The sequence below is a fragment of the Rissa tridactyla genome, chromosome 1, assembly GCF_028500815.1.
Source record: "Rissa tridactyla isolate bRisTri1 chromosome 1, bRisTri1.patW.cur.20221130, whole genome shotgun sequence".
Classification (NCBI taxonomy): Eukaryota; Metazoa; Chordata; class Aves; order Charadriiformes; family Laridae; genus Rissa; species Rissa tridactyla.
Window position 1 is genome coordinate 159723995 of NC_071466.1, and position 19508 is coordinate 159743502.

Consider the following 19508-nt stretch of genomic DNA (forward strand, 5'->3'; position numbering starts at 1 on the left):
TCCCTTTTCCTTCCCTGCTGCCTATGTCTGCTAAGCCAGCTGGGACAAACTGAGAGGCAAAGGTTGGACAGGAGTTTCAATAATAGTTCTAGAAATATATAACTTAATATATTATACACACCTCCCTGAAACTGAGGCAAGTCTTGCAGCTGTGCTGCAGGGTCACACTAAATACCTCACAGCCCGGCCTTTACTTCATGCAGCTGATTTCACTGATTACTTCATACAGCTTCTCATCTTTTTTCTTTGTTAGCTTCTTCCCTTCTTTTCCCCCTGCTGCACTGTAGCGTGTCAATCTCTGAGGCTGTTCCTGGAGTGGAAGGCCACGCTGGATCCTGCCCGTTTTCCAGACAACTGGAAAAAATGGAGCTGCCTGACTGGACCTCAAAGGTGTTCCCAGACCTTGCAAAGAGTCCAGTCTTCCTGCTTCACACAGGAGCACTCCCTGTTCTTGGGCTTCTTCCACTGCTCCCGTTCCATGCAGTAACCCAGGCTGGCATCCCGGGCACTTTGCCTGGCTAACTTACGCTGCGACCAATGCAGCGATGTGCCTGTACTAGTGAGCAGGCTGTTAACTCTGCCTTTCTTTGCACAGGTAGGAAAGTTAATTGAACTCCTGGCTGGAAAGGCTGGGGTCCTCGATGGCAGATTTCACTATGGAACAGCTTTTGGAGGCAGTAAAGTTAAGGACGTGTGTGAAGATCTTATACGCCACGGTTATAACTACCTAGGGAAGGACTACGTAACATCTGGTATCACTGGGTAAGAATCTGCTCTATAGATTTAGATTTTTCAGGGGAGTGGGGAAATCCTGTTGAGGCACATCTGAAAAGTATTCTCATGTTTCAGAGCTCAGGAACTTTCTCTTATTTGCAAACCACTGCGTGAGATGGAGGGAAGGGGCTGAAGAATGGTGCACTTCTTTTTTTTCTCCTTAGAATCAGATAAGCATTTTCATGTTGACTCTAATAGTACTGTAAAATATGGATTTGGAGGCAGGTGTCTGTTCCTTGGAAATATTTTGTGTGTGCTCTTTTTTCTTTTTTTTTTCTTCTTTCGATTACACAATGATTCAGTCTGGCATAATACCCTAATCTGCAAACTTCCTGCTGTGTTGATCAGACTGGCTTCTGAGACACAGAGTTCAAAGAACATAAGATAGTTTAGGAACAGGAAAAGGCCATATGGCTTCACATGCCAGCCCTTCTAAAATGTATCTTAATCCTACCTTCCTGCTATTTTTATTATCTGTCCAGTCCCCTTCTTCTGCAGGAACGAGTTTAGGTCTCCTTTGTAAGTTGATTTGTTTTTTTTTTTAAATACATTTTATTTTAATTGCTTTTTCTACCAATTTATTCCATATGTTGTTTCTCTTTTTGTTTCAGAGAGATGATTTTGTTTTCCTAACCCGCTCCATATTCCATAAATTGTATGCTAAGTATCCTGGTGTTTGAAACACTTTCTGTTGATAGAATTTTTAACAAATCTGACTAATCTTGCTTCCTAGGGAGAATAAAATCATCTAGCTCTAAAAATGCCCCATCCCCAAACTTTAGCTTTGTAGTACCCTATTTAGAGACTTTGCTTTGGGATGATATTCTTCCAAGCAAATTTCACATGCTTAATCTGTTTGTTATGAAATTTGAAGGCAAATTTCATAACAATGTGGAAGTTTGCAAGTTCCAAATGTCTAGTTAAGTTTTCTTATTTTCTTCAATAGGCCACTTTTGGAATAATACTGCATCGTGTCAGTAATGACTCTAAATGGGAGGTGCAATACCATTCTCTCCTGCTTGTTTTTACATTGCACATACATTTTTTAAAAAATAAATCAGTGGCAGTGCTGAGTGAGTTTCTGTTAAATCTGGTCGTTCTTAGTGCTGAAGGTGGTAGCTGGGAAATAACTGAGTACTTTCAACTGTTGCTTTCCGATCTTCAGGGACTTATGCTTTTCTTACAGTTGGGGGTGTTTTAAACACAAAAATCTTTAGCCATTACTCCATTCCAGCTCGTAGAATGGAGTAACACCCTCTGTACTGCTTGCAGATGTTCCCAGGCTGATGCAAGGGCCTAAACATGGTTCTCAAGAGCCCTTTTACCCGGCTCGTCTGAGCCCCCCGTGCCAGCCAGTGCAGTGATTTTTGTTCTGTGGATAGAGCTGCTGATGCGCAGCCGCTCAGGCAGGGCTTTCTCCCCTCTGGTCTTGGGTTGTGCTTCGAAGTTGTGCGCGGGGAGAATTAGTGGATGGGAAGACTGTCAAGCTCATAGTGTGCCAATGCTAAGCTGTTTGCTGCTAAGCAAATGCAATTTCCTTGAAGTGCTCCTCCAAAAATGATGTTTTGAGCATTTATGCTGCATATATTTGTTTACATTTATGCTTACCGTTGTTTTGTGTGTGAATGATGTAAAGTGAAGGAATGTAAATAGAAATATCTTAAGTCACTCTTCAGGGTCTGACACATTTACGGTCTTTATCGGTTACTGATGACACTATTGAAACACTCCTGCACAGGCAGAGGAGGGACTTAACACAGTAGAGCTGAAACAGGCACCTGCAGCTACAGCAGCATGTCTGCGCAGTGCACGGCCAGAGTTCAGGAGCTTGTTCCTTGCTAGGGTGGATACAGCAGAATGTGGATGTACAGCTGGAAGGTTCTCTGTGGGGCTTTCAGACTGATTGACGTGACAATTTCTCTAGGACACGTTTCTCTAGGGCTCATGATGCCCAGATTGTTTCAAATTCCTCTTGTACATGACACTTGTCTCTTCTAAGGTAAGTATGTGCTAACTGTGAATATTGATTTTATTTTGTTTTGGGTTTGTTTTTATTCCTTCAGGGAACCTTTGGAAGCATATATCTATTTTGGCCCTGTGTATTACCAGAAACTAAAGCACATGGTGTTGGATAAAATGCATGCAAGAGCTCGAGGACCCAGAGCAGTGCTCACCAGGTATGGTTACAGGCTAAGCACAAAATTCTTGTGTACATTCAGAAGTGTGGCCAGCTGACTGGCAGGTATAAAACAAAGTTTGTTTACCTTTTGATACTTGACACAAAATTCTATTACCTGTTAATACACTGTTACAGGCTAAAAGCTCTCACAGTAGACTGTAGCAGGAAGTTGTTCTGAACGTCCAGGTGTCCTCTATGCGGTACAAAACTGAGTTTACTTCTCAGACTTCTTTTAGCAGTTGGTAGAAATACCACATGCTGATTCACAGTGCACACTGCGGCCCTTTCCTGACAGATGGCTCACATAGTAGGTATTTTAGGAGGATTTTTTGTTTTCTTTAACATTTGTACTTTTCCAAAATCAGATATGAGTAGAAGAAAGAAATTTCTTTTAATATTTTGGCATCTTTTGGTATTCAGCAGGTTAATATTGATGTGGCCCATGTCTTCACCTGTCAAGGCAACGCAAACACATCGGCCCTAGTGTAGTGCAAACAAGCATTAGAAAAACGTGCATCTCTGATATACTGCACTTTGTCTCGCAGACTCTTCCATTCAACTCTAGAACTTAATTTAGGGTTGTATGTGCTGGTCCACAGTTATCACTCAATACCATGCAGGAGAAAAGCACTACCGCACTAATAAATTGCAAAACTTAAAAGAGACATGCCAGGCATTTTTATTTGCTCAGTTAAAGATAGGTCCTCAGTTCCTTCGGAGTCATGATCGTTACACTGAGCCTGAACTTGGTTTTCTCTCCAACAAAAAGGTTGATTACCATGTTGATGTCTTCTGGCATCAAATTTTGAAGTCAAGCAGATGTACTCTGAGTAACAGGTAATATAAGTCCCTGGAGGTGGGCTTGTATTATCTGGACGTCTGGGGATTTTCAAGCATCCTGCTTTCCCTGATGTTACTTACCTTTTCTCCTTAAAGCCAAGCTCTATGGCTGCTTGCACTCATGTTCTAAATTGCTGATATTCCTGGCTCGCAAGAAAAGATTCAGTGTCACAGGCTTTGCTTTGAGGAGGCTTTTGGTGGGTCGTTTAGTTCACCTTTCTCCATCACAGTAGGACTATTTGCTAAATCTTGCCAGAAAGTGAATTGCCAGTTAGTCTTGAATATTCTAGCAAAGATTGTTCCAAATGTCCTTTGCCAGTTTTTCTGGACTACCATATAGACCATTTATACCTCACCTGCTGCATGGTGGTACTCTTCTTTTTGACCAGTCCCTCTTGTACTGTTTCTGAGATCTAAGCACAAAGTCATGTCTATCCTGCCCTTACTCTTCCCTATAACAAGCACAGTTCATATTCTTTAATTCTTAATTTATTTTTATACCTCTTACCATGTGCTGATTCACTGCTCTTGCCTGCCTGACTGCACAAGTTAGCAAGTCTGTCCTCTTTAATAAGTGCAACTTCTACCTGTTGATGCGCTGGTAGAGAATGGAGAGGCAGGTCTCTGCTGTACCTGGTACAGAGTACCTTTCTCTTTTGCTTTTCATTGCATATTTCCTATGCCTTTTGGCTTTTCAACCTCATGCTATCTGTAGGACAAACCGAAGTTGTCTCATACTTTCCATGGAAGTAAATACCAGTGGGTGAACTGGGAGACAAATCATGAAAAGTTTTTATAATTCTTGCCTGAACTTTTCCACCAACCACGTGAGAAGAGCAAGTGTAGCAGAACCATTATTTCCTACCGCAGCTGCTTGCCTGTATGAACGTAAGTGATATTCCTAAATAATGGGCGCTCTGCCCCATTTTCTGTTCTTCAGTGTGTTAGTCATGGTATTGGTGCTTCACATGAAAATGAAAACTTGCTGTCTTAGCTAACGGTGCACGTAGTTGGTTAACTGGAGCCTCCTCTCTTACCCAGATCCCTTGATCTGTTTTCGTATTGTCTCCCCAACTTCTTAGCTGTTTACAGATACTGAATTTAAATGAAACCTAAATCCCAAGTCAAGGTAATGTTTACATCTAAAGATGAAGGTGGTGTGATTTCCCCCACCCCTTACTTTCTTTGAATTCTTTGTTCCAGTCAGTAGCATCATACTATGTAGCAAGGGCTCTTTATTTGACTTTCAGGAAAGCTAGTGGATGTTCAATTTATGCTGCCTCTTGACTAGTCTTTTAGGAATTTTCTCTTTTCTCCTCAACTAATTAAACTTTTGTTATTGCCATCGCCTCTGCTGAGAGAGTCTGCTTTGCCAGCTTTCATACTCAACTATTGTTTTATCATCCATTGCACTTCCTGGAGAGTAGATTCCCTCTAACATTGTTTTTTGCTTTCAAAAGTAAGCCTGTAACAGCTTCCAACGTGGAATTTGGCTGTCGTTGTCTTGAAATGCATTTTATTGTATATCAAATGTACCTTAACTGACAGAGCAAAGCTATATTTCTGTCTGGAATAAGGTAGAAAAATTGAGTTTCTTGAACATCACTGATTCTAGACATTGTTCTGATTAAAACAAGACTCTGTAGAACTGCAAAGCAGCACTCTGTCAACACAGTCAAAAAGCACCAGGATGTTGCCCTCTGAATTGGTATTTGTTAAATGAAATGCAATACTTAATTTATTTTGCCATGAGTAATTGACAATTAATGTAAAACGTAGTTCTATATATGGTGTTGCCTAGATACCCAGTCCTGCTAAATCTTTTTAATAGATAAACTGCTTTTAGTTTTCCTTACAAGAGATCAATATAAGCTTTCTGCATGCACAGTTGTTTTGATGGACATTGTCAGAGCTGTCACCTGCATGTCTTTTGAACTTATCAGATGCGCCAGTTGCTGTTACACTGCAAGGGAGTAATGCGATGACACTGGTCAGGGCTCCTCTCCGCACTCTGGGGCTGTGGGAGCACAGTACGCCCTCCTCCTTCAGGCAGTGTTTTTCTAGGTAATACTCCACTTCTTGGAGATCAGTGTTTCAGCCAATGACTCCATTTCAGTTTAGCCACTGGTTTTCCATAACAGGCACAGGGAGATCTGCTGAGACCTACAAGGCCTGCTCTTATTCATGGGGGTAGACTTATTTCCCCCACTGGCCAACGAAACAAGGAACAGGGCCATAAAGCTGAACCCACTGTTCTTCCAGAAAATGCAGAATTAGTGCCAGTAAATTCTTAATGGGCTTAAAAACACTGAAGTTAATTGTTTTATGCTTTTTTCTAAACACAGCAGTTAAATAGTGTGAAGACCACTTGGCCTTATTCTTTTTATTTAAAGAATCACCAGCTTATTTATTATTTAAGAATTTTAACTTACTTTTTTAAAATATTAAAAGTATCTCTTTTTAATGATATTCCTAATCTTATTTTCAAGAGTCTGCTTTGTTTTCACAATGTTATAATTAGAATAAAGAATGTAAGTAGTTGCCCTCGGCTACAGCTGCGGTGTACGTATGTATAGTGGGAAAGAAGAAGCACAAATGCTTTATAAATACTGGTTTAAAATTTTAAATAACTTTTGGTGTGAGGAATTTTCAAACTCACGTGAGCCGGAAGAAAAATCTGATAGATTTAGGGAGCATAAGATAGACTCTTTTCAAAGCCCCAATCTCAATATTGAAAGTTTTGATACTTTAGAAAACTACTTTTTAGGGCCGGGAGGGTTTTGTTTGGTTTGATTTTTTTTAATGGGGTCATTTTGACAGTGGGAATGAAACACTTAAGAGCGTAAGACTCAAGTTGGTTTTTTGGTTGTTTGTTTTGAGTGCTTTTTGTGTTTCTTTTAATGGGATTTCATCTGCCTTAGAAATCTTCATCCTGTATCTGTTGGAAGACCCATGGCATATCAGCTCTTAAAGAGCTGGAGTTGAGACCCCACCATTTTTCAAGAGGTTTTATCCTCCCTTAAGTGGATTAAGACTTTATTGGGGCTCACATTTATAAAGCTATTTTGTCATTTTATCCTGTGGAAGAGCACCTGGTGAAACTTTTGCAAGTAGGCTTGTGCATTAACTAATATTATAGAAGTCAGTTGGTAAAAGGAACTTGAGTACTTCTAGCACCACAGCGAATGCCTGCATCTTTGGAGGCCCCAACTGCTTTTAAAATCTGCCTCTTGGGACTTCAGAAGAGAAGCTGTATTCACCACAGGGTCGGTCCTTTAAAACAGCGTCTGAACAGTGATGGTGCCATCATCTGGGGAGGGGGCCCTAGGGAGTTTAATCAGGATGTAAACAACTTCTATCCATTCTCCCAACAGTGGGAAAAATAGAAGGTTATACGAATGAAAAGGATGATTTGAATTACAAGCAGATTAGTTTTAAGGTTCCAGTGCGGTCAGAGTAAGGGAAACTACTTCCTGTAAAAACAAATACAACTTGCATCTTTAGAAGATACTTTGGGATGGTAATTAGGTATATTTTTTTACACTTGTTACAGAAATTATTAGATGTTGAAGACTTTTCTAAATCCTTTTCTCTGAGTTGCAATAAGTTGGCAAAAACTTATTTTTAATATATTTAGTATGCTTAACAAAGTCAGTTGTTTGAAATAATATAAACAAAATATACTCCAAAAGTTATGGGCCAGATGTGTCACTGGATATTGGAGGTGGATTATGCTGCTGCAGGTATCAGAAACAGCACATAAACACGGGGTCGCACTGAGCAGTGAAGCCTCTTACAATGGCTGATAGCATTTTTGTAATTCCTTCTCTTTGCTGTCATGTTTCAGGGAATATACCAAGATGAAAATATTTTATAAAATACGTGCAATATATTAGCGCTTCAGGAATTTAAGATTGTTATTGCTTCATGGTTCACTCTGATATTTGCAACCGAAGTACTACGGCATTGTGCTGGTACATGAGTGTAGCATTGATACTGTATCAAATTGCAGTATGACAAACAAGAGGTTAAAAGTTTTGACTGTGTCCAACAAAAAAAAAATTGCTTATGCAGTCATAATGTTAAATAATATATTGTACCTTGCCTTTTTACCTCAAAATCTTTAGAGTATACTTACACTGCTTTCTTGAAACTTTCCTCTAGCACCATGAGGGACAGGAAGTCTTTCCAGACAAAACAATGAGAGTTTGATTTGTGTTGAGGAACTAGAAAACCAGGAACCTATACAATATGAAAATTAGTCTATTAACTGTCAGACATGGAAAAAAAAAAGTAGATAAATGTTACTTTAAAAAAAAGGGGGGGGTAGGATTTCAGTAAGGAGTTAGTAATATGTGTACTACTAGTTTGCTGCTTTGTTTTGGTATTCTCTCCGAGATCAAAAATGGTTTTATCTTAAGAATTTAGTCTTAGCTGTAGTTCAGCTGAAACATTAGCTTGATGATCCATTCATTAGCTGCTGAATATTGTTTCATTTAATTAGCTACGAACTATAATGAATGTCTCATCAAAAAAGAGTACCAAATCTGTGTCCAGATTGCCTTGGATGCTGTTCAGTCTCTTTTGTTTTCATTTTGTTCAGCTACAGTCTGTGAGGTAAAGAGTTGTGGTCTGACGCTGCAGTTGCCACTCACAGAACAGCTAGTGCAGGAGCAAAGATGAATTGCTTTAACTTGAATAACCATTTGCGAGATCAGCAACTCTGGTTTGTAGAACGCTGTTGTCCATCGATCCTGTACTGTTCCTACAGTTTGAAGACAAGCATTCCTAGGGTTGTAGAATGTACATTCTGGAACACTTACTACATTTTTTCAAATATTTATTTCAAAGGCAACCCACTGAAGGTCGATCCCGTGATGGTGGTTTACGTCTTGGAGAGATGGAACGAGATTGCTTGATAGGTTATGGAGCCAGCATGCTTTTATTGGAGAGACTGATGATTTCAAGTGATGCCTTTGAAGTGGATGTTTGTGGACAGTGTGGCTTGCTGGGGTACTCTGGCTGGTAAGTTGTCTAACTGTAATGCTTCTTATAAACTATGGTGTCCCCTTCTCACTTTGTGCCTGTGACATGTTTCATATTTTCAAAAAAACCCTCGACCTCAGGTGCATAAAGTAAAGTGGTACTGGGTAAACGTGCCTCTATGTAACAGAACCTTGCCCTTGCTTTTCAGTTTTAAAGTGCTCACAGACACCGATTAACAGTCCCATGCACTTTAATCAAAACCAGTGTCAACGTCCAAAATTCGTATTTGGAAAATTGGTGGCAAGGCGTGGTTCTTTGTTATGGTCTGATTGAAATTAGGACTAAAGTGAGTGTGTAGTCAATGGGCCAGGGTCTCTCCTGTTGTGGGAGCACAGGTATTGTCTTCCACAGCCAGCTATGCTATGGAAAAGATTAGCTTCGCTCTGTCTGCTGCCTTCCTTACCACCCTTGCAGGGGATTAGCAAACGCTCAATCCTGTGTATCATCTATTTTTTGAAAAGGGGAAAACAGTTGTGTCAATGTGGTTGACTCTTCTCACTTCAGAAGGCTAGTCACAGATCTTCCTGGTACAATCACATGTTGAACCTCATGAGGCTGAAGAGAGAGTGAGCACAGAAGAACGGGAGAAGAAAGCAAAATCTCCCACTTTCTTGTTCTCTCACTGTGGAGTTCATAATCGCATGCATACCGCTTTCTTTGACTGTGCCCCTCCCAAATGCCTTTGTAGACTTGTAAAACAAGGAGCTCCTCTTTGAAGCATCAGACAAATGCACCAATCCCATGTTGCAGCCTGAGAGACAAGCAATGGTCTGGTCGGAAATTTGGTTGGCTTCTGCCCAACTGCCTTGTGCCTAAGAAACTTATCTGTAGACTAGCTAATGGTCTTGCTGTCTTACTTTGGGTCCTAAGCCGGTACCGAGTTTATCTCCTGCAAACAAACTGGTTTTCCATGTAGGGGAAACATAAAACTGCATGGCAAAACTATGTGGAGCTCACCATGTATAACACTATGGGCTTTGCTCTAACCATCTTTTCTCTACAGTAATTTTGGGATGCTACATTTAAAGTTGTCCTGTAGCTTGGTGGAAATACACCACTATTATTAGAAGGCAGGGAAATTTCTTTTTATGCTCTTTATAGGTGAGGGAAATGGTTTGCTTTAGCTTGGTTTTATTTTAGCCTGGCAGAAAAACAGACTTGTGAGATCAATAGCAATTTATGAGAAACAACATTCTTGCAAGCTTTGTGAAAACAGGTGACCTGGAATACCATGAGTAAGGAAGGAAAAAATAAACTGTGGGAGTTCAAGTCACAAGTTACTCTAATTTTCATGTGGGGCAAAGATGGGGGGTTGGAAGGAGGAGGAGAAACATTCATTTCTAAATACCTCAAAAGAACATGGATGGAAACTTGCCGCATCTTGGATATCAATATCAATCTATTGCGAGAGGCAGGAAATTGGACTTTATTCACTTCAATGATTGAGAGTGATTTTTTTTTTATTTTTTTTCTATGATATAATGAAGTAGGAAAGTAAGGTGTGTTCTCAGTCTGTAGATGTGTAAAAGTGACAGCTACCATCTCTGCCCTTGGTCAGGCCTTTCTTCTGAAGCATGTGGCTTCTGGCCAGAAACCAAGCACCACGTTTGCTGCTCACAGCAGCAGAGTTCTGCTCCTTGTGGAGCAGAAGCTCAGACTGAGGTAGGTGAACACATGTGAAATCCAGAGGAGAGACAAGGCCTACTCTGTGCATCCTGTTGTGGTTGGTGATTTTTAGTTGGGCATTGTCTTACTGGCTTTTGTGCGGTATTTTTGAGAGTCCTGTTTTTCTTGAGTGTCTGTACACTGTATGGAACAAGTGAGGCCTTTTTCTGATCCAGGTCTCTTCAAACTACTGCGATGCAAATACCAGTTGAAGGAAGTTGTCTGAAAGGGAAGGGCATGCCATAAGTCAACCAACCAATCACTTCTAACTGTGTAAAGCAATGCCTTAAAAAAGCTCACATGCAGATGCAGCTTAATTATTTTTTTATAAGACCTTGGCTTTCAGAGCAGTCCTTGAAGATTTTCAGAGACCACAGGAAGTGAGAGTGCCTTGAAGAAAATTAGGAATTTGAACTTTAGAAATTCTATTACATTTCATTTTTAAGGTGGTGATCATATATTTCATATTTTGAAGTTTGTAACAAAACTTAGTAACTCTTTTTAAATAACTGCTAAAGAAACTACTCTTTCAGACAGAGCCAGACATTCTTGCAATCTGATTCAGTGAAAAGCTGTCTGATGTGTGAGAGTAATCGATAAGAGGTAGTTTCTGCTAAATGATATGCTGTGTCTACCAGTAGCGGAAGCAAGTGGCCCTATAATGAGCATCGCAGTAGAGACCAAGTCATTAAGAGAAACTTCCAAACGGGCCTTTTCAGTCATTCTGGCATTAATAAGACATTGCTGCAAGAAACCTTTTAGAAACATATTGTTTGGTGGCTAGCATTAAGGGCACTTGTCTTAAGGAAGACGAGCCCTTCCTCCCAGACAAGGAGTAGCCACTGGGTATATTTTTCTGCAAGATAGTAACAGCAGATCAGTGTTGGGGCCTGAACTGGTACTTTTTCTGGGGAAGGGGACTCTTGTGGCAGTGACAGAATTTGTCTCCATAAAAAATACAGTAGAAACTTACTGTGATGTACCAGTTTTATGCAAATTTTCCAACTTTGCTGTTGTACAGGTGCTCAGGGACAGGATTCCACTGAATGCAATGAGCAGAATCTGGTCCTTTTTTGATGAGAAGTTTCTCTGATCGCTAGAGTCTGAGCATTTTAAAATATACATGAAGAAAAATTTTGTTTCTTGTCCAGATTCAGCCTTGGCACAGTTGCCTTTTCCTGTCCAGTTTAGTATCATTTTTAGTACCAAATGGTCTTTCAAGTACTTTCCGTGATCTCTGTTTGACAGAGCTTCGTCCTTACTGCACCGTAACCTTTCGGGGTGATCCCCATCCAAGTACAAAGCAGGCCCAGAACGGTGTAGCTTTGAGCCTGGGTGTAGTGAGTAGTTTCTGCTCCTCAGTCCCTGGTAGCTGTAATCAGATGCCAGACATCTGCTCATAGCACAAAAGTTGTGCCTCATCAGGCTTCCAGGGTTTGCAGGGCTTCTGTTGAGAGCAATTGCTTGGTATGTTATCATTGGAAAATGGCTTCTGTTTAGGTCACTTCCTCCCACCATAAAAACGTACCTTTTCCTATAAATTTGGACTAGGGGAGTAGTTCTAAACCTGCAGTTGAGGCCTATTCTGTTTTAAAGGCATGGTAGCTCTACAGTGTCTACAGGAGAAGCCTGTTCCAGGGAAACACCTAGTTCAGTCTATTACCTTCTTACTGCCTATAGTCAGATTCAGACAAAGCCAAAGCAATTACTGGGAAGAAGTGAAGCTTCCTTCCTCATCATGAACTGCAGAAATGTAATTAAGGCTTCTGTACCATTAGTTGAAAGCTTTCTTGGTTTTAAAAACTAACTAAATAAATACCCCAAGTATGGAGCATGTGGAGGCCAAGGCAGCCACAGTTTTCTTGGGAAATAACCAGCTCTTTGACATGCCCTTTAAATACGTCTGTAAAAGAGAAGTAGCAGAGTCTGAAAAAGTAACTGGAAGACTAATGCCAGCTCTCATAACCAAGAACCTTATTAATGCTGATCAACTTTATTGGATCTGTCCCCATTGACTTCCACGTGCTCTAGGTCAAGTTCACTGGTAACAAACAAGTGACTAAGCATTGGCTTTACTGTAGATGTTGACTCTGAGCCCCATTCTGTACCACAGAATCACGTAGGAATTTTGCTAATCTTCCTTAATTGGATCTTCAGACTGTTATTACTTTACGCCAGAAATATAAATTCGAAACACAGAAGCAAAAAATAGGGCTTTGTTAGACCATTAGGAAGTGCTGAGTCAGTCTGTGTTCCCAAGGGCCTAGCTTTCTCAACTCTCCAAAACCAGAAGATGCAGAGTACAGGAGAATGAGGAAATAGGGAAGCTAGAAACTGTTATTTATAAAAAAGATTTTTTTTTTTTAATTTGTGTGTACACAGAATATGAAATTAAATAATTTAAACAGTTGCTACCACCACTGAACTTGAGTCCTGATACTGAGTGACCAGCCTATATATTCCTTATGTGGTCACGGTTATATCTATATGACAAAAAAATCACTTTCCCCCAGAATTTTAAGATCATTATTTGAGTAAAGACTGCAAAAAATATGCATTAAAGTGGTTTTACTGGTTTTCCGTCTTGACCAATGCTTTGGCTGTTGACACAAAGAGATGTAAGATGAGAGATGCCTCTTTTCTGGAATATTAACTGATTCGAGACATTATTTGTGTATCAGGAAAAAACCTAACCTTCTTTCTTCCTGCCTCTTTTTTGTGACATATATGCAAGAGAGAAACTAGACTATTAATCACGTTTTCAGAAATACTTAGCTTTGTTCACCTCCTTTCTCCCATTATACAATGCTGAATTTGTGTTGGCAGTCATGTGAGCGGTGAAGAAGTAGAAGTCAGCCCTGTTGGCTACTGACCATTGTGATTCTCCTCCAAAAAAAGTGCAGGTTTAACATTAAGCTCCTGTTGACTTCAGTCAGATTATTTAAGGGCTTAAAGTTATGACTGACTTAAGTGCTAAAATGTGTCTCAAGCACTTGGCTCTTTCTAGGTCTGATCCCAGTGTTTAAATGCAGGTGGACAAAGAAACCAGTGGATAGTAGCAACTGTTTTTTGGGTTTTTTTTCTGCAGAGCTTCATTTACGCACCAACTCTGACTTTCTTTTTGTTTGTTTCCCTAGGTGCCACTACTGCAAGTCATCATGCCACGTGTCTTCTCTGCGCATACCTTATGCCTGTAAACTCTTATTCCAAGAACTGCAGTCAATGAACATCATACCTAGGCTAAAACTAGCTAAGTACAACGAATGAACAAGATGAAAAAGATGGAAAAAAGTACTTTACAGAAATTGAAAAGGGAAGATTTTTTGGGTGAACAGGAATAACTCTAAAACCTGAGTGGGTAGAAGGGAGGTGCCAGACAGTGTAAGGAATTTTTCTTACACATCCTACCTGTTTTTAAGTTGACAGGGGGAACTCTGTCAGTAGAATACACAAGGAGAAGTTCTGAAAGCCTTGATTAGCCTCAGTGAGCAGGACATGTGGGAATTGTAGAATAAGGCCATGATGCAGCAAAGCACTTGCATCACTTCAAACAACCCCGTGCTTGGTTTTGAAAAGTGCTTTGCTGGACTAGGGCTTGAGCTGAGCTAAATGCACATCTTATTCATAGAGGTTAAAAATGTTTTCCAGACCAGTGTAATATGAAAGACGAATAAATGTTTTAAATAATACTGCCTGAATATGTGTTGATGGTTGTGTAAGGATGGTAAAGCCTTCTTCTAATGTCTAAACCATTTTCCTATTCCTAAAGCATTTTGTTAAAATGTTAAAATTGTGTTAAGTAGTGTCAGGCTTAGAGAAACGAAACTACTTTCTCGAGAACTTGAAATCAGACGTTTTGAGTGGGATTTCAATATGCAGGTGCATTTATGTTTAAGCAATGGTGTGATTATACAGTCAATCTGCTTTCAGCTAAATGTACGCCGTTTCCATGAAGTTCCAGGGAGGTGACTGCATATGCAGCAAGGGCATGATACAGCTTACAGATAGCCATTCAATTACTACTGACTATAGTAGATTTAATAACACACTGGCCAAAGCCCTGAAAAGATGGGCTGCAAACACTAGGTACTGATGTATCCCCTCCTAGCACTTAACTTTTTTAAATATGGGCATAGCTAAAACTTTTTCTAAGAACAAAATTAAACAAAAAAAGAACTACGAAGAACAAATCCTTCACTGACAGCGAAGCAGGTTTGAGTGACCTGAAAGGATTTAGAAAGGGAACATCTGATTTTTTTCATGAGATCTGAGGCCTGAAACTAAAGCAGTGGATGAACAAAGAGTCACTTAGTACCCTAAATTCACTTGAGCCCTTACTCAGCAAGGCATATGGTTAAATTTTTAAGCAAAGGAGTAGTGCCGCTGAAGTAGGGATGAAGTATGTGCATGTTCAAGTGCTTTAGAGAACGGCAGCACTCTGGATCAAGGAGGATGTAAAACAGTGCCTATGGTCTGGAAGTCCCAAGATGCTCTTTGGCTCCTCATATGGCTGAATTGTGCATGCCGATCCTGACACTGCTCTTGCAGTCGTGTTGCTGCTCTTCTCTTAGCCGCTTAAGAAGTGCGGATGAGTATCAGCCTAAGTAGGCTTGCTTTTTAAAATGCTTAAACTAGTAGTTTTGTGTCTGGGCTTACAAATCAAGTCTGAAGGGATAGATTTTACTCTTTTTTTGCAATCAGACTAATGACAACACAGATGTCAACGCAGCACATTTGGATTGGAAAAGCTCTTGAAGCACCTCTACCAGGATCTGAACTATTTACGAGGAGTTGTAAGAGAGCGATGTACTGCTTCATACCGGAGGGAGAAGTTAACCAAAAGCCCCAACCAAATGAATAACCTTTGCTTTGCTCCCGGAGATTGCCAAACTGAGGCTCGGGTGCACCAGCAGAGGGAGTGAGCCTCAAAGGCTACAGCCTGCTGGGGGTGGGGGTGGGGGGCGTTTTGACCTGGATCAAGGAAACTACGCTGAGGATAAGGTGTTCTTGTTAGCTAGTGTGGTCTCCTAGGTTAGATGGTCGGAGCTACAGGCATTAAAGACTAAGCAATGTGTACAGTGACACCTGCAGAAATTTAAGCAAAGGAGCACGCTCATGAGTAACCCTATTGAGAGAACAGGTCTATGTGCAGCCCTGGGGGGGAGCCTTGCAGCTAGTTTACCTCAAGCTGATGAAAGCGTGAGGATGAAAGGTTTTGTGAGGGTGAAGGAGATTCTCTGTGGTAGCTGAAGTTTAGGAAGAAAGGGGCAGCCTTAGTAATAACGGATCCAGCAGAACATAGAAACCAGAGAAGTCTAGCAGTGAGGGTCATCTATTCAACTATTCTGGTGACACCTACATCGGTTCCATTTACACATCGCTGCTGTCTAACCAAAGCCTGTGCATACACTGGAGGCTTATTTGAGTGGAGATTTGAGTTGAAACTCTGATTTCTACTTTTTGCCCCTCTTTAAAAGGCTACCTGCGTTCCATCATTGTAGACACCTGCAAGTAATCTCTCAGCAACGGAATAAGCATTACAAAACCAGCAGAATGGGAACAAAAAGCTACGGATTCCTGGAATATGGTTGGTCAAAGTGGCTATTCAAGGAAGGAATCCTACTGCAGCCAGGAAAAATTATGCTGCATGGACTGAGGAGATAAAATACATTCTCAGAACCCCAGAGCTCTCGTTGCTTTCCTCTAGTGAACCTCATCTTTGCAGCCCTTTGAATGATCTTCCTAGCCAACCTCCCCTCCCCCCCTTTTTATACAGTGAATGCCTTCACAAAGAGGTCTCATGTCAGCTAACGGCGTTACTGCTGTGACTAGACTTGCCCAAATCAATCCTGCCATGACTGTCTAATTGCTGAAAGAGATATAATATTCTGAACAACACTTGACAAAATCTTAAGGCTTTAGCACAAGGAGATGTGGCTATAAAACTGCCATAAAGTTTTCATTCTATTGCAACTTCTTTATCTCTTGTATTTAGTGTCCAGGAGAGGCTTTCTAGAAATGCTATTCAGCATGAAGGTCACTAGCCTTAGTCCCAGCTGAAATGCCAAATACAGTCCACTAGATAAACTAGAAGTGTGTGCTGCTGTTGGAAGACGTATCTAACTCCATATAGTATGTTTAAGTCAACATTTACTTTGCAGATAAAGGATTAAATGCTGTTGAAAGGTAGAAGCATTTACAGGCCTAGAATTCAGTAATCAAGTCTACTATTTCACTGCAAAACAAAGACATTAAGTAAAAGCTACCCCTTCAAACACTATACGTGTCCAGCTCTACTGTTCTGTGGTGAGAAACAGAATCAACCTGGGGATGGGCTGCAGGGTGCTATGGGGCAGAGCAAAGCACAGGTCTTTTAGCCAGTCCTGGAACTGTGGGCAAGGTAAGTCACCTGTTCAGAATAACAGCCTCACTTCAAGTCATTTACATAACGCTTACAAGTTTTTTGCCTTTTTTTTTTTTTTTTTTTTTTTAAGGTAAATGTTTCCAAACATAGGAACTAGAAACCTGAACAATAAAGAAAAATGAAACCAGACTGGCCAATTTTGGTATTCAAAGAGGATGTGATATGAAATATAGGCATACTGAGATTTAATAATTTTAAGATGTGGGAAGGGCTCCCACTAAACACAATTGGTTTTGTTTGTACTATCCATATCTCGTTAAGAGTTTTGCTTACAGAGAAGCTTCAATGTGCAGCAAAGAGGACTTTTAATTCTTTGAACTCCCTACTTGTAGCTTAAACAGGGAGGAAAACCAGTGAAAAACATAGACCCATGATGATGAGAAATTACCATACGTCTTTTCTCGGGTTTTCTGATGGTAAATAGAAAAATAGCTGTGGTTTATAGCACAATGGGAGTACATCATAATGAAAAGCCTAAAAAGACTGAAGAATATTTCATTGGTTAGTGGTAACCAATGGCAAACTAATGAATAGTGCTGTGCATCTGAAAATGGGCTTGCAAGCCCTGCTCGGAACACACCTGTACAGTCTGATGGTCAGAATAACTAGGAATCGCGCAGCTACAAAACCAAATTACAGGGGCTGAAAACATGTCTGTACTTCTTCTGTCTTGAGGCCCTTGAGGGCTAGGATGGCCCTAGCGCGAGGGAGCCCGAGCCCTGATACGACCTACCTGGCTCGCAGCTCTCCCACAGTGAACCACAGGAGCAGCGTGGGGAGCTCTTCAGCCATGTCCCAGCACAAGCGTCTCTGGGCCGTGGCACAGAGCTGGCCCAGCGCTGCGAGAGGCCCCTCCAGCCGGCCTCTCCTCCAGTTGGAGCTGAGGATTGTTTTACAGCCCATTGCCGATTCAGCGGGGCCATGGGGCACTTGATGAATTCCCTCCTCCGAAGAGGACGTGACTTGCCCAGGGCCACAGAAAGACCGTGCCAGAACTGGGATCAGGACTCCTCAGTCCCCAGGTGCCAGACACGTGCTTGCCTTAAAACTGAGCACTTCATCAAACCGTAAAATCCAGCCAGATGGTGACTCTTTGCTATTATCTGGACCAGTGCTGGGAGGCTTAATGTGTGCAAGGCACGGTGAAGATCTGGATTCCAGTTTCTGTGTCTAAGGCTCAGAAGCCCAAAAAATGGATCCATGTTTTAGACCTAAATGCTGCTAGAAACTTGAGCATGTTTGAACCCAAGTTCTGACTTTGGTCCATCCTTCTCATGAAATGTTTCCACCTCAGCCTGGACCCACCAGTTTCAGTGGGGGAGTTCTTTGGGAAGAGGGTAAGAAAGGCAGAGGAGTAAGGACTGGCTGCTTCGTCAACCTTACTCTGCCCTGTGTACGTGTCTCCGGTCAGATTCTCTTCTTCCATGTAGCAAAGACTGCATGAATCGGCCAGTGGATCAGTTTTGCCTCTCAGCAGCCCTTCCAAGAACTCACTGTATGGACCCAGGAGGCAAATATACCCTCTCTGCTCTCCATGCGTATGAACATACACCCCAGAACACCAGAACTCTCAGTTAAACTCTCCAAACCCAGGTCAGAGCCAATACAAAGATTTTTTTTGCAGTTGGAATTTTTAAAAAGTGGTTTATATGGCTTTATTCCCGTCTCGAAGTCAACAGCAAAGATTTCTGTTGACTACCCTGCGAATGGATTTGAGCCTTTGTTCCATCTTCTGAAAAATCCTTCCAAGGTTGTGAGCAGCCCATTGCTCTTTGCATCTTGCTACAAACCCAAACAACTATATATTTCTCCTAATTACAGTTACCCCTTTATTTGTGTATTTCCTAAGGCAGGTACCTCTGAGGTGGTTCCAATGGCCACGTATTTTCTACAATAGCTTCCTTGTGCATGTCCTTGTCCCCTCCTCCCAGTCAGTATTTAAACAGCGTGTTAGTTCCAAATCAAAAGCAATTCCCTGCTGCTAACTGCAGCAGAGCCTTTGTCTTTTATTAGCATGAGTTTTGGGGAGCTACTTGACCTATGCATATGCTTTACCATTCCAGACAGAGCATGGTAGTTATTGTCCGCTCAGACTTAACAACAAAACATTGTAAACAGAAAAATAACTCTAAGAAAAGAAATCGGTGTGCTAAACAGTAAAGTTCTAATTTCTTGCTAAATTTATGTTCTAATAATGGAAATGTTTTCCCTTGAATTCCCAGTGAACTGGAAACTTAACTCTACATTCAGGCCTCATCCTGCTAGTCAGAGACAGGCACTGAAGGTAATTCGTGCTCCAGGCGGATCAAAAGAAACTCATTATCAGTCGGTCATCTAAAAGGATATGACAGCTTCACGTCCAGTTGTTCGGCAGCTTGGATGCAGTCTGGAATGGATCTTTTCTGTGTCTGTTGTCTATAATAGCTTTTAGGGCTGGCTCTTCTTCCAACACACAGTACAAATCCTCTGGTAACTAGTACCAGCCACACACAACAAAAGCCAGATAAATCTGGTGTAAGCTCAGAAATCAATGACTGCTTGCCCTTTTCTCCTACTAAAGTCAGCAAGAGTCTTCCAGGC

General features: G+C 41.1%; 1 protein-coding gene across 2 annotated transcripts in view; it reads left to right on the forward strand.

The window, feature by feature from the left end:
• Window positions 1-14193, forward strand: part of POLR3B (RNA polymerase III subunit B) — a 79564-nt gene extending 65371 nt beyond the window's left edge. For both annotated transcript variants that reach the window (XM_054211068.1, XM_054211078.1), the window contains 4 exons: window positions 596-762; window positions 2838-2951; window positions 8645-8818; window positions 13642-14193. In XM_054211068.1, the coding sequence (XP_054067043.1) occupies window positions 596-762; window positions 2838-2951; window positions 8645-8818; window positions 13642-13771 (585 nt within the window). In that variant the 3' untranslated portion in view covers window positions 13772-14193. The remainder of the gene's footprint in view (window positions 1-595; window positions 763-2837; window positions 2952-8644; window positions 8819-13641) is intronic.
• The last annotated feature ends 5315 nt before the right edge of the window (window positions 14194-19508 follow it).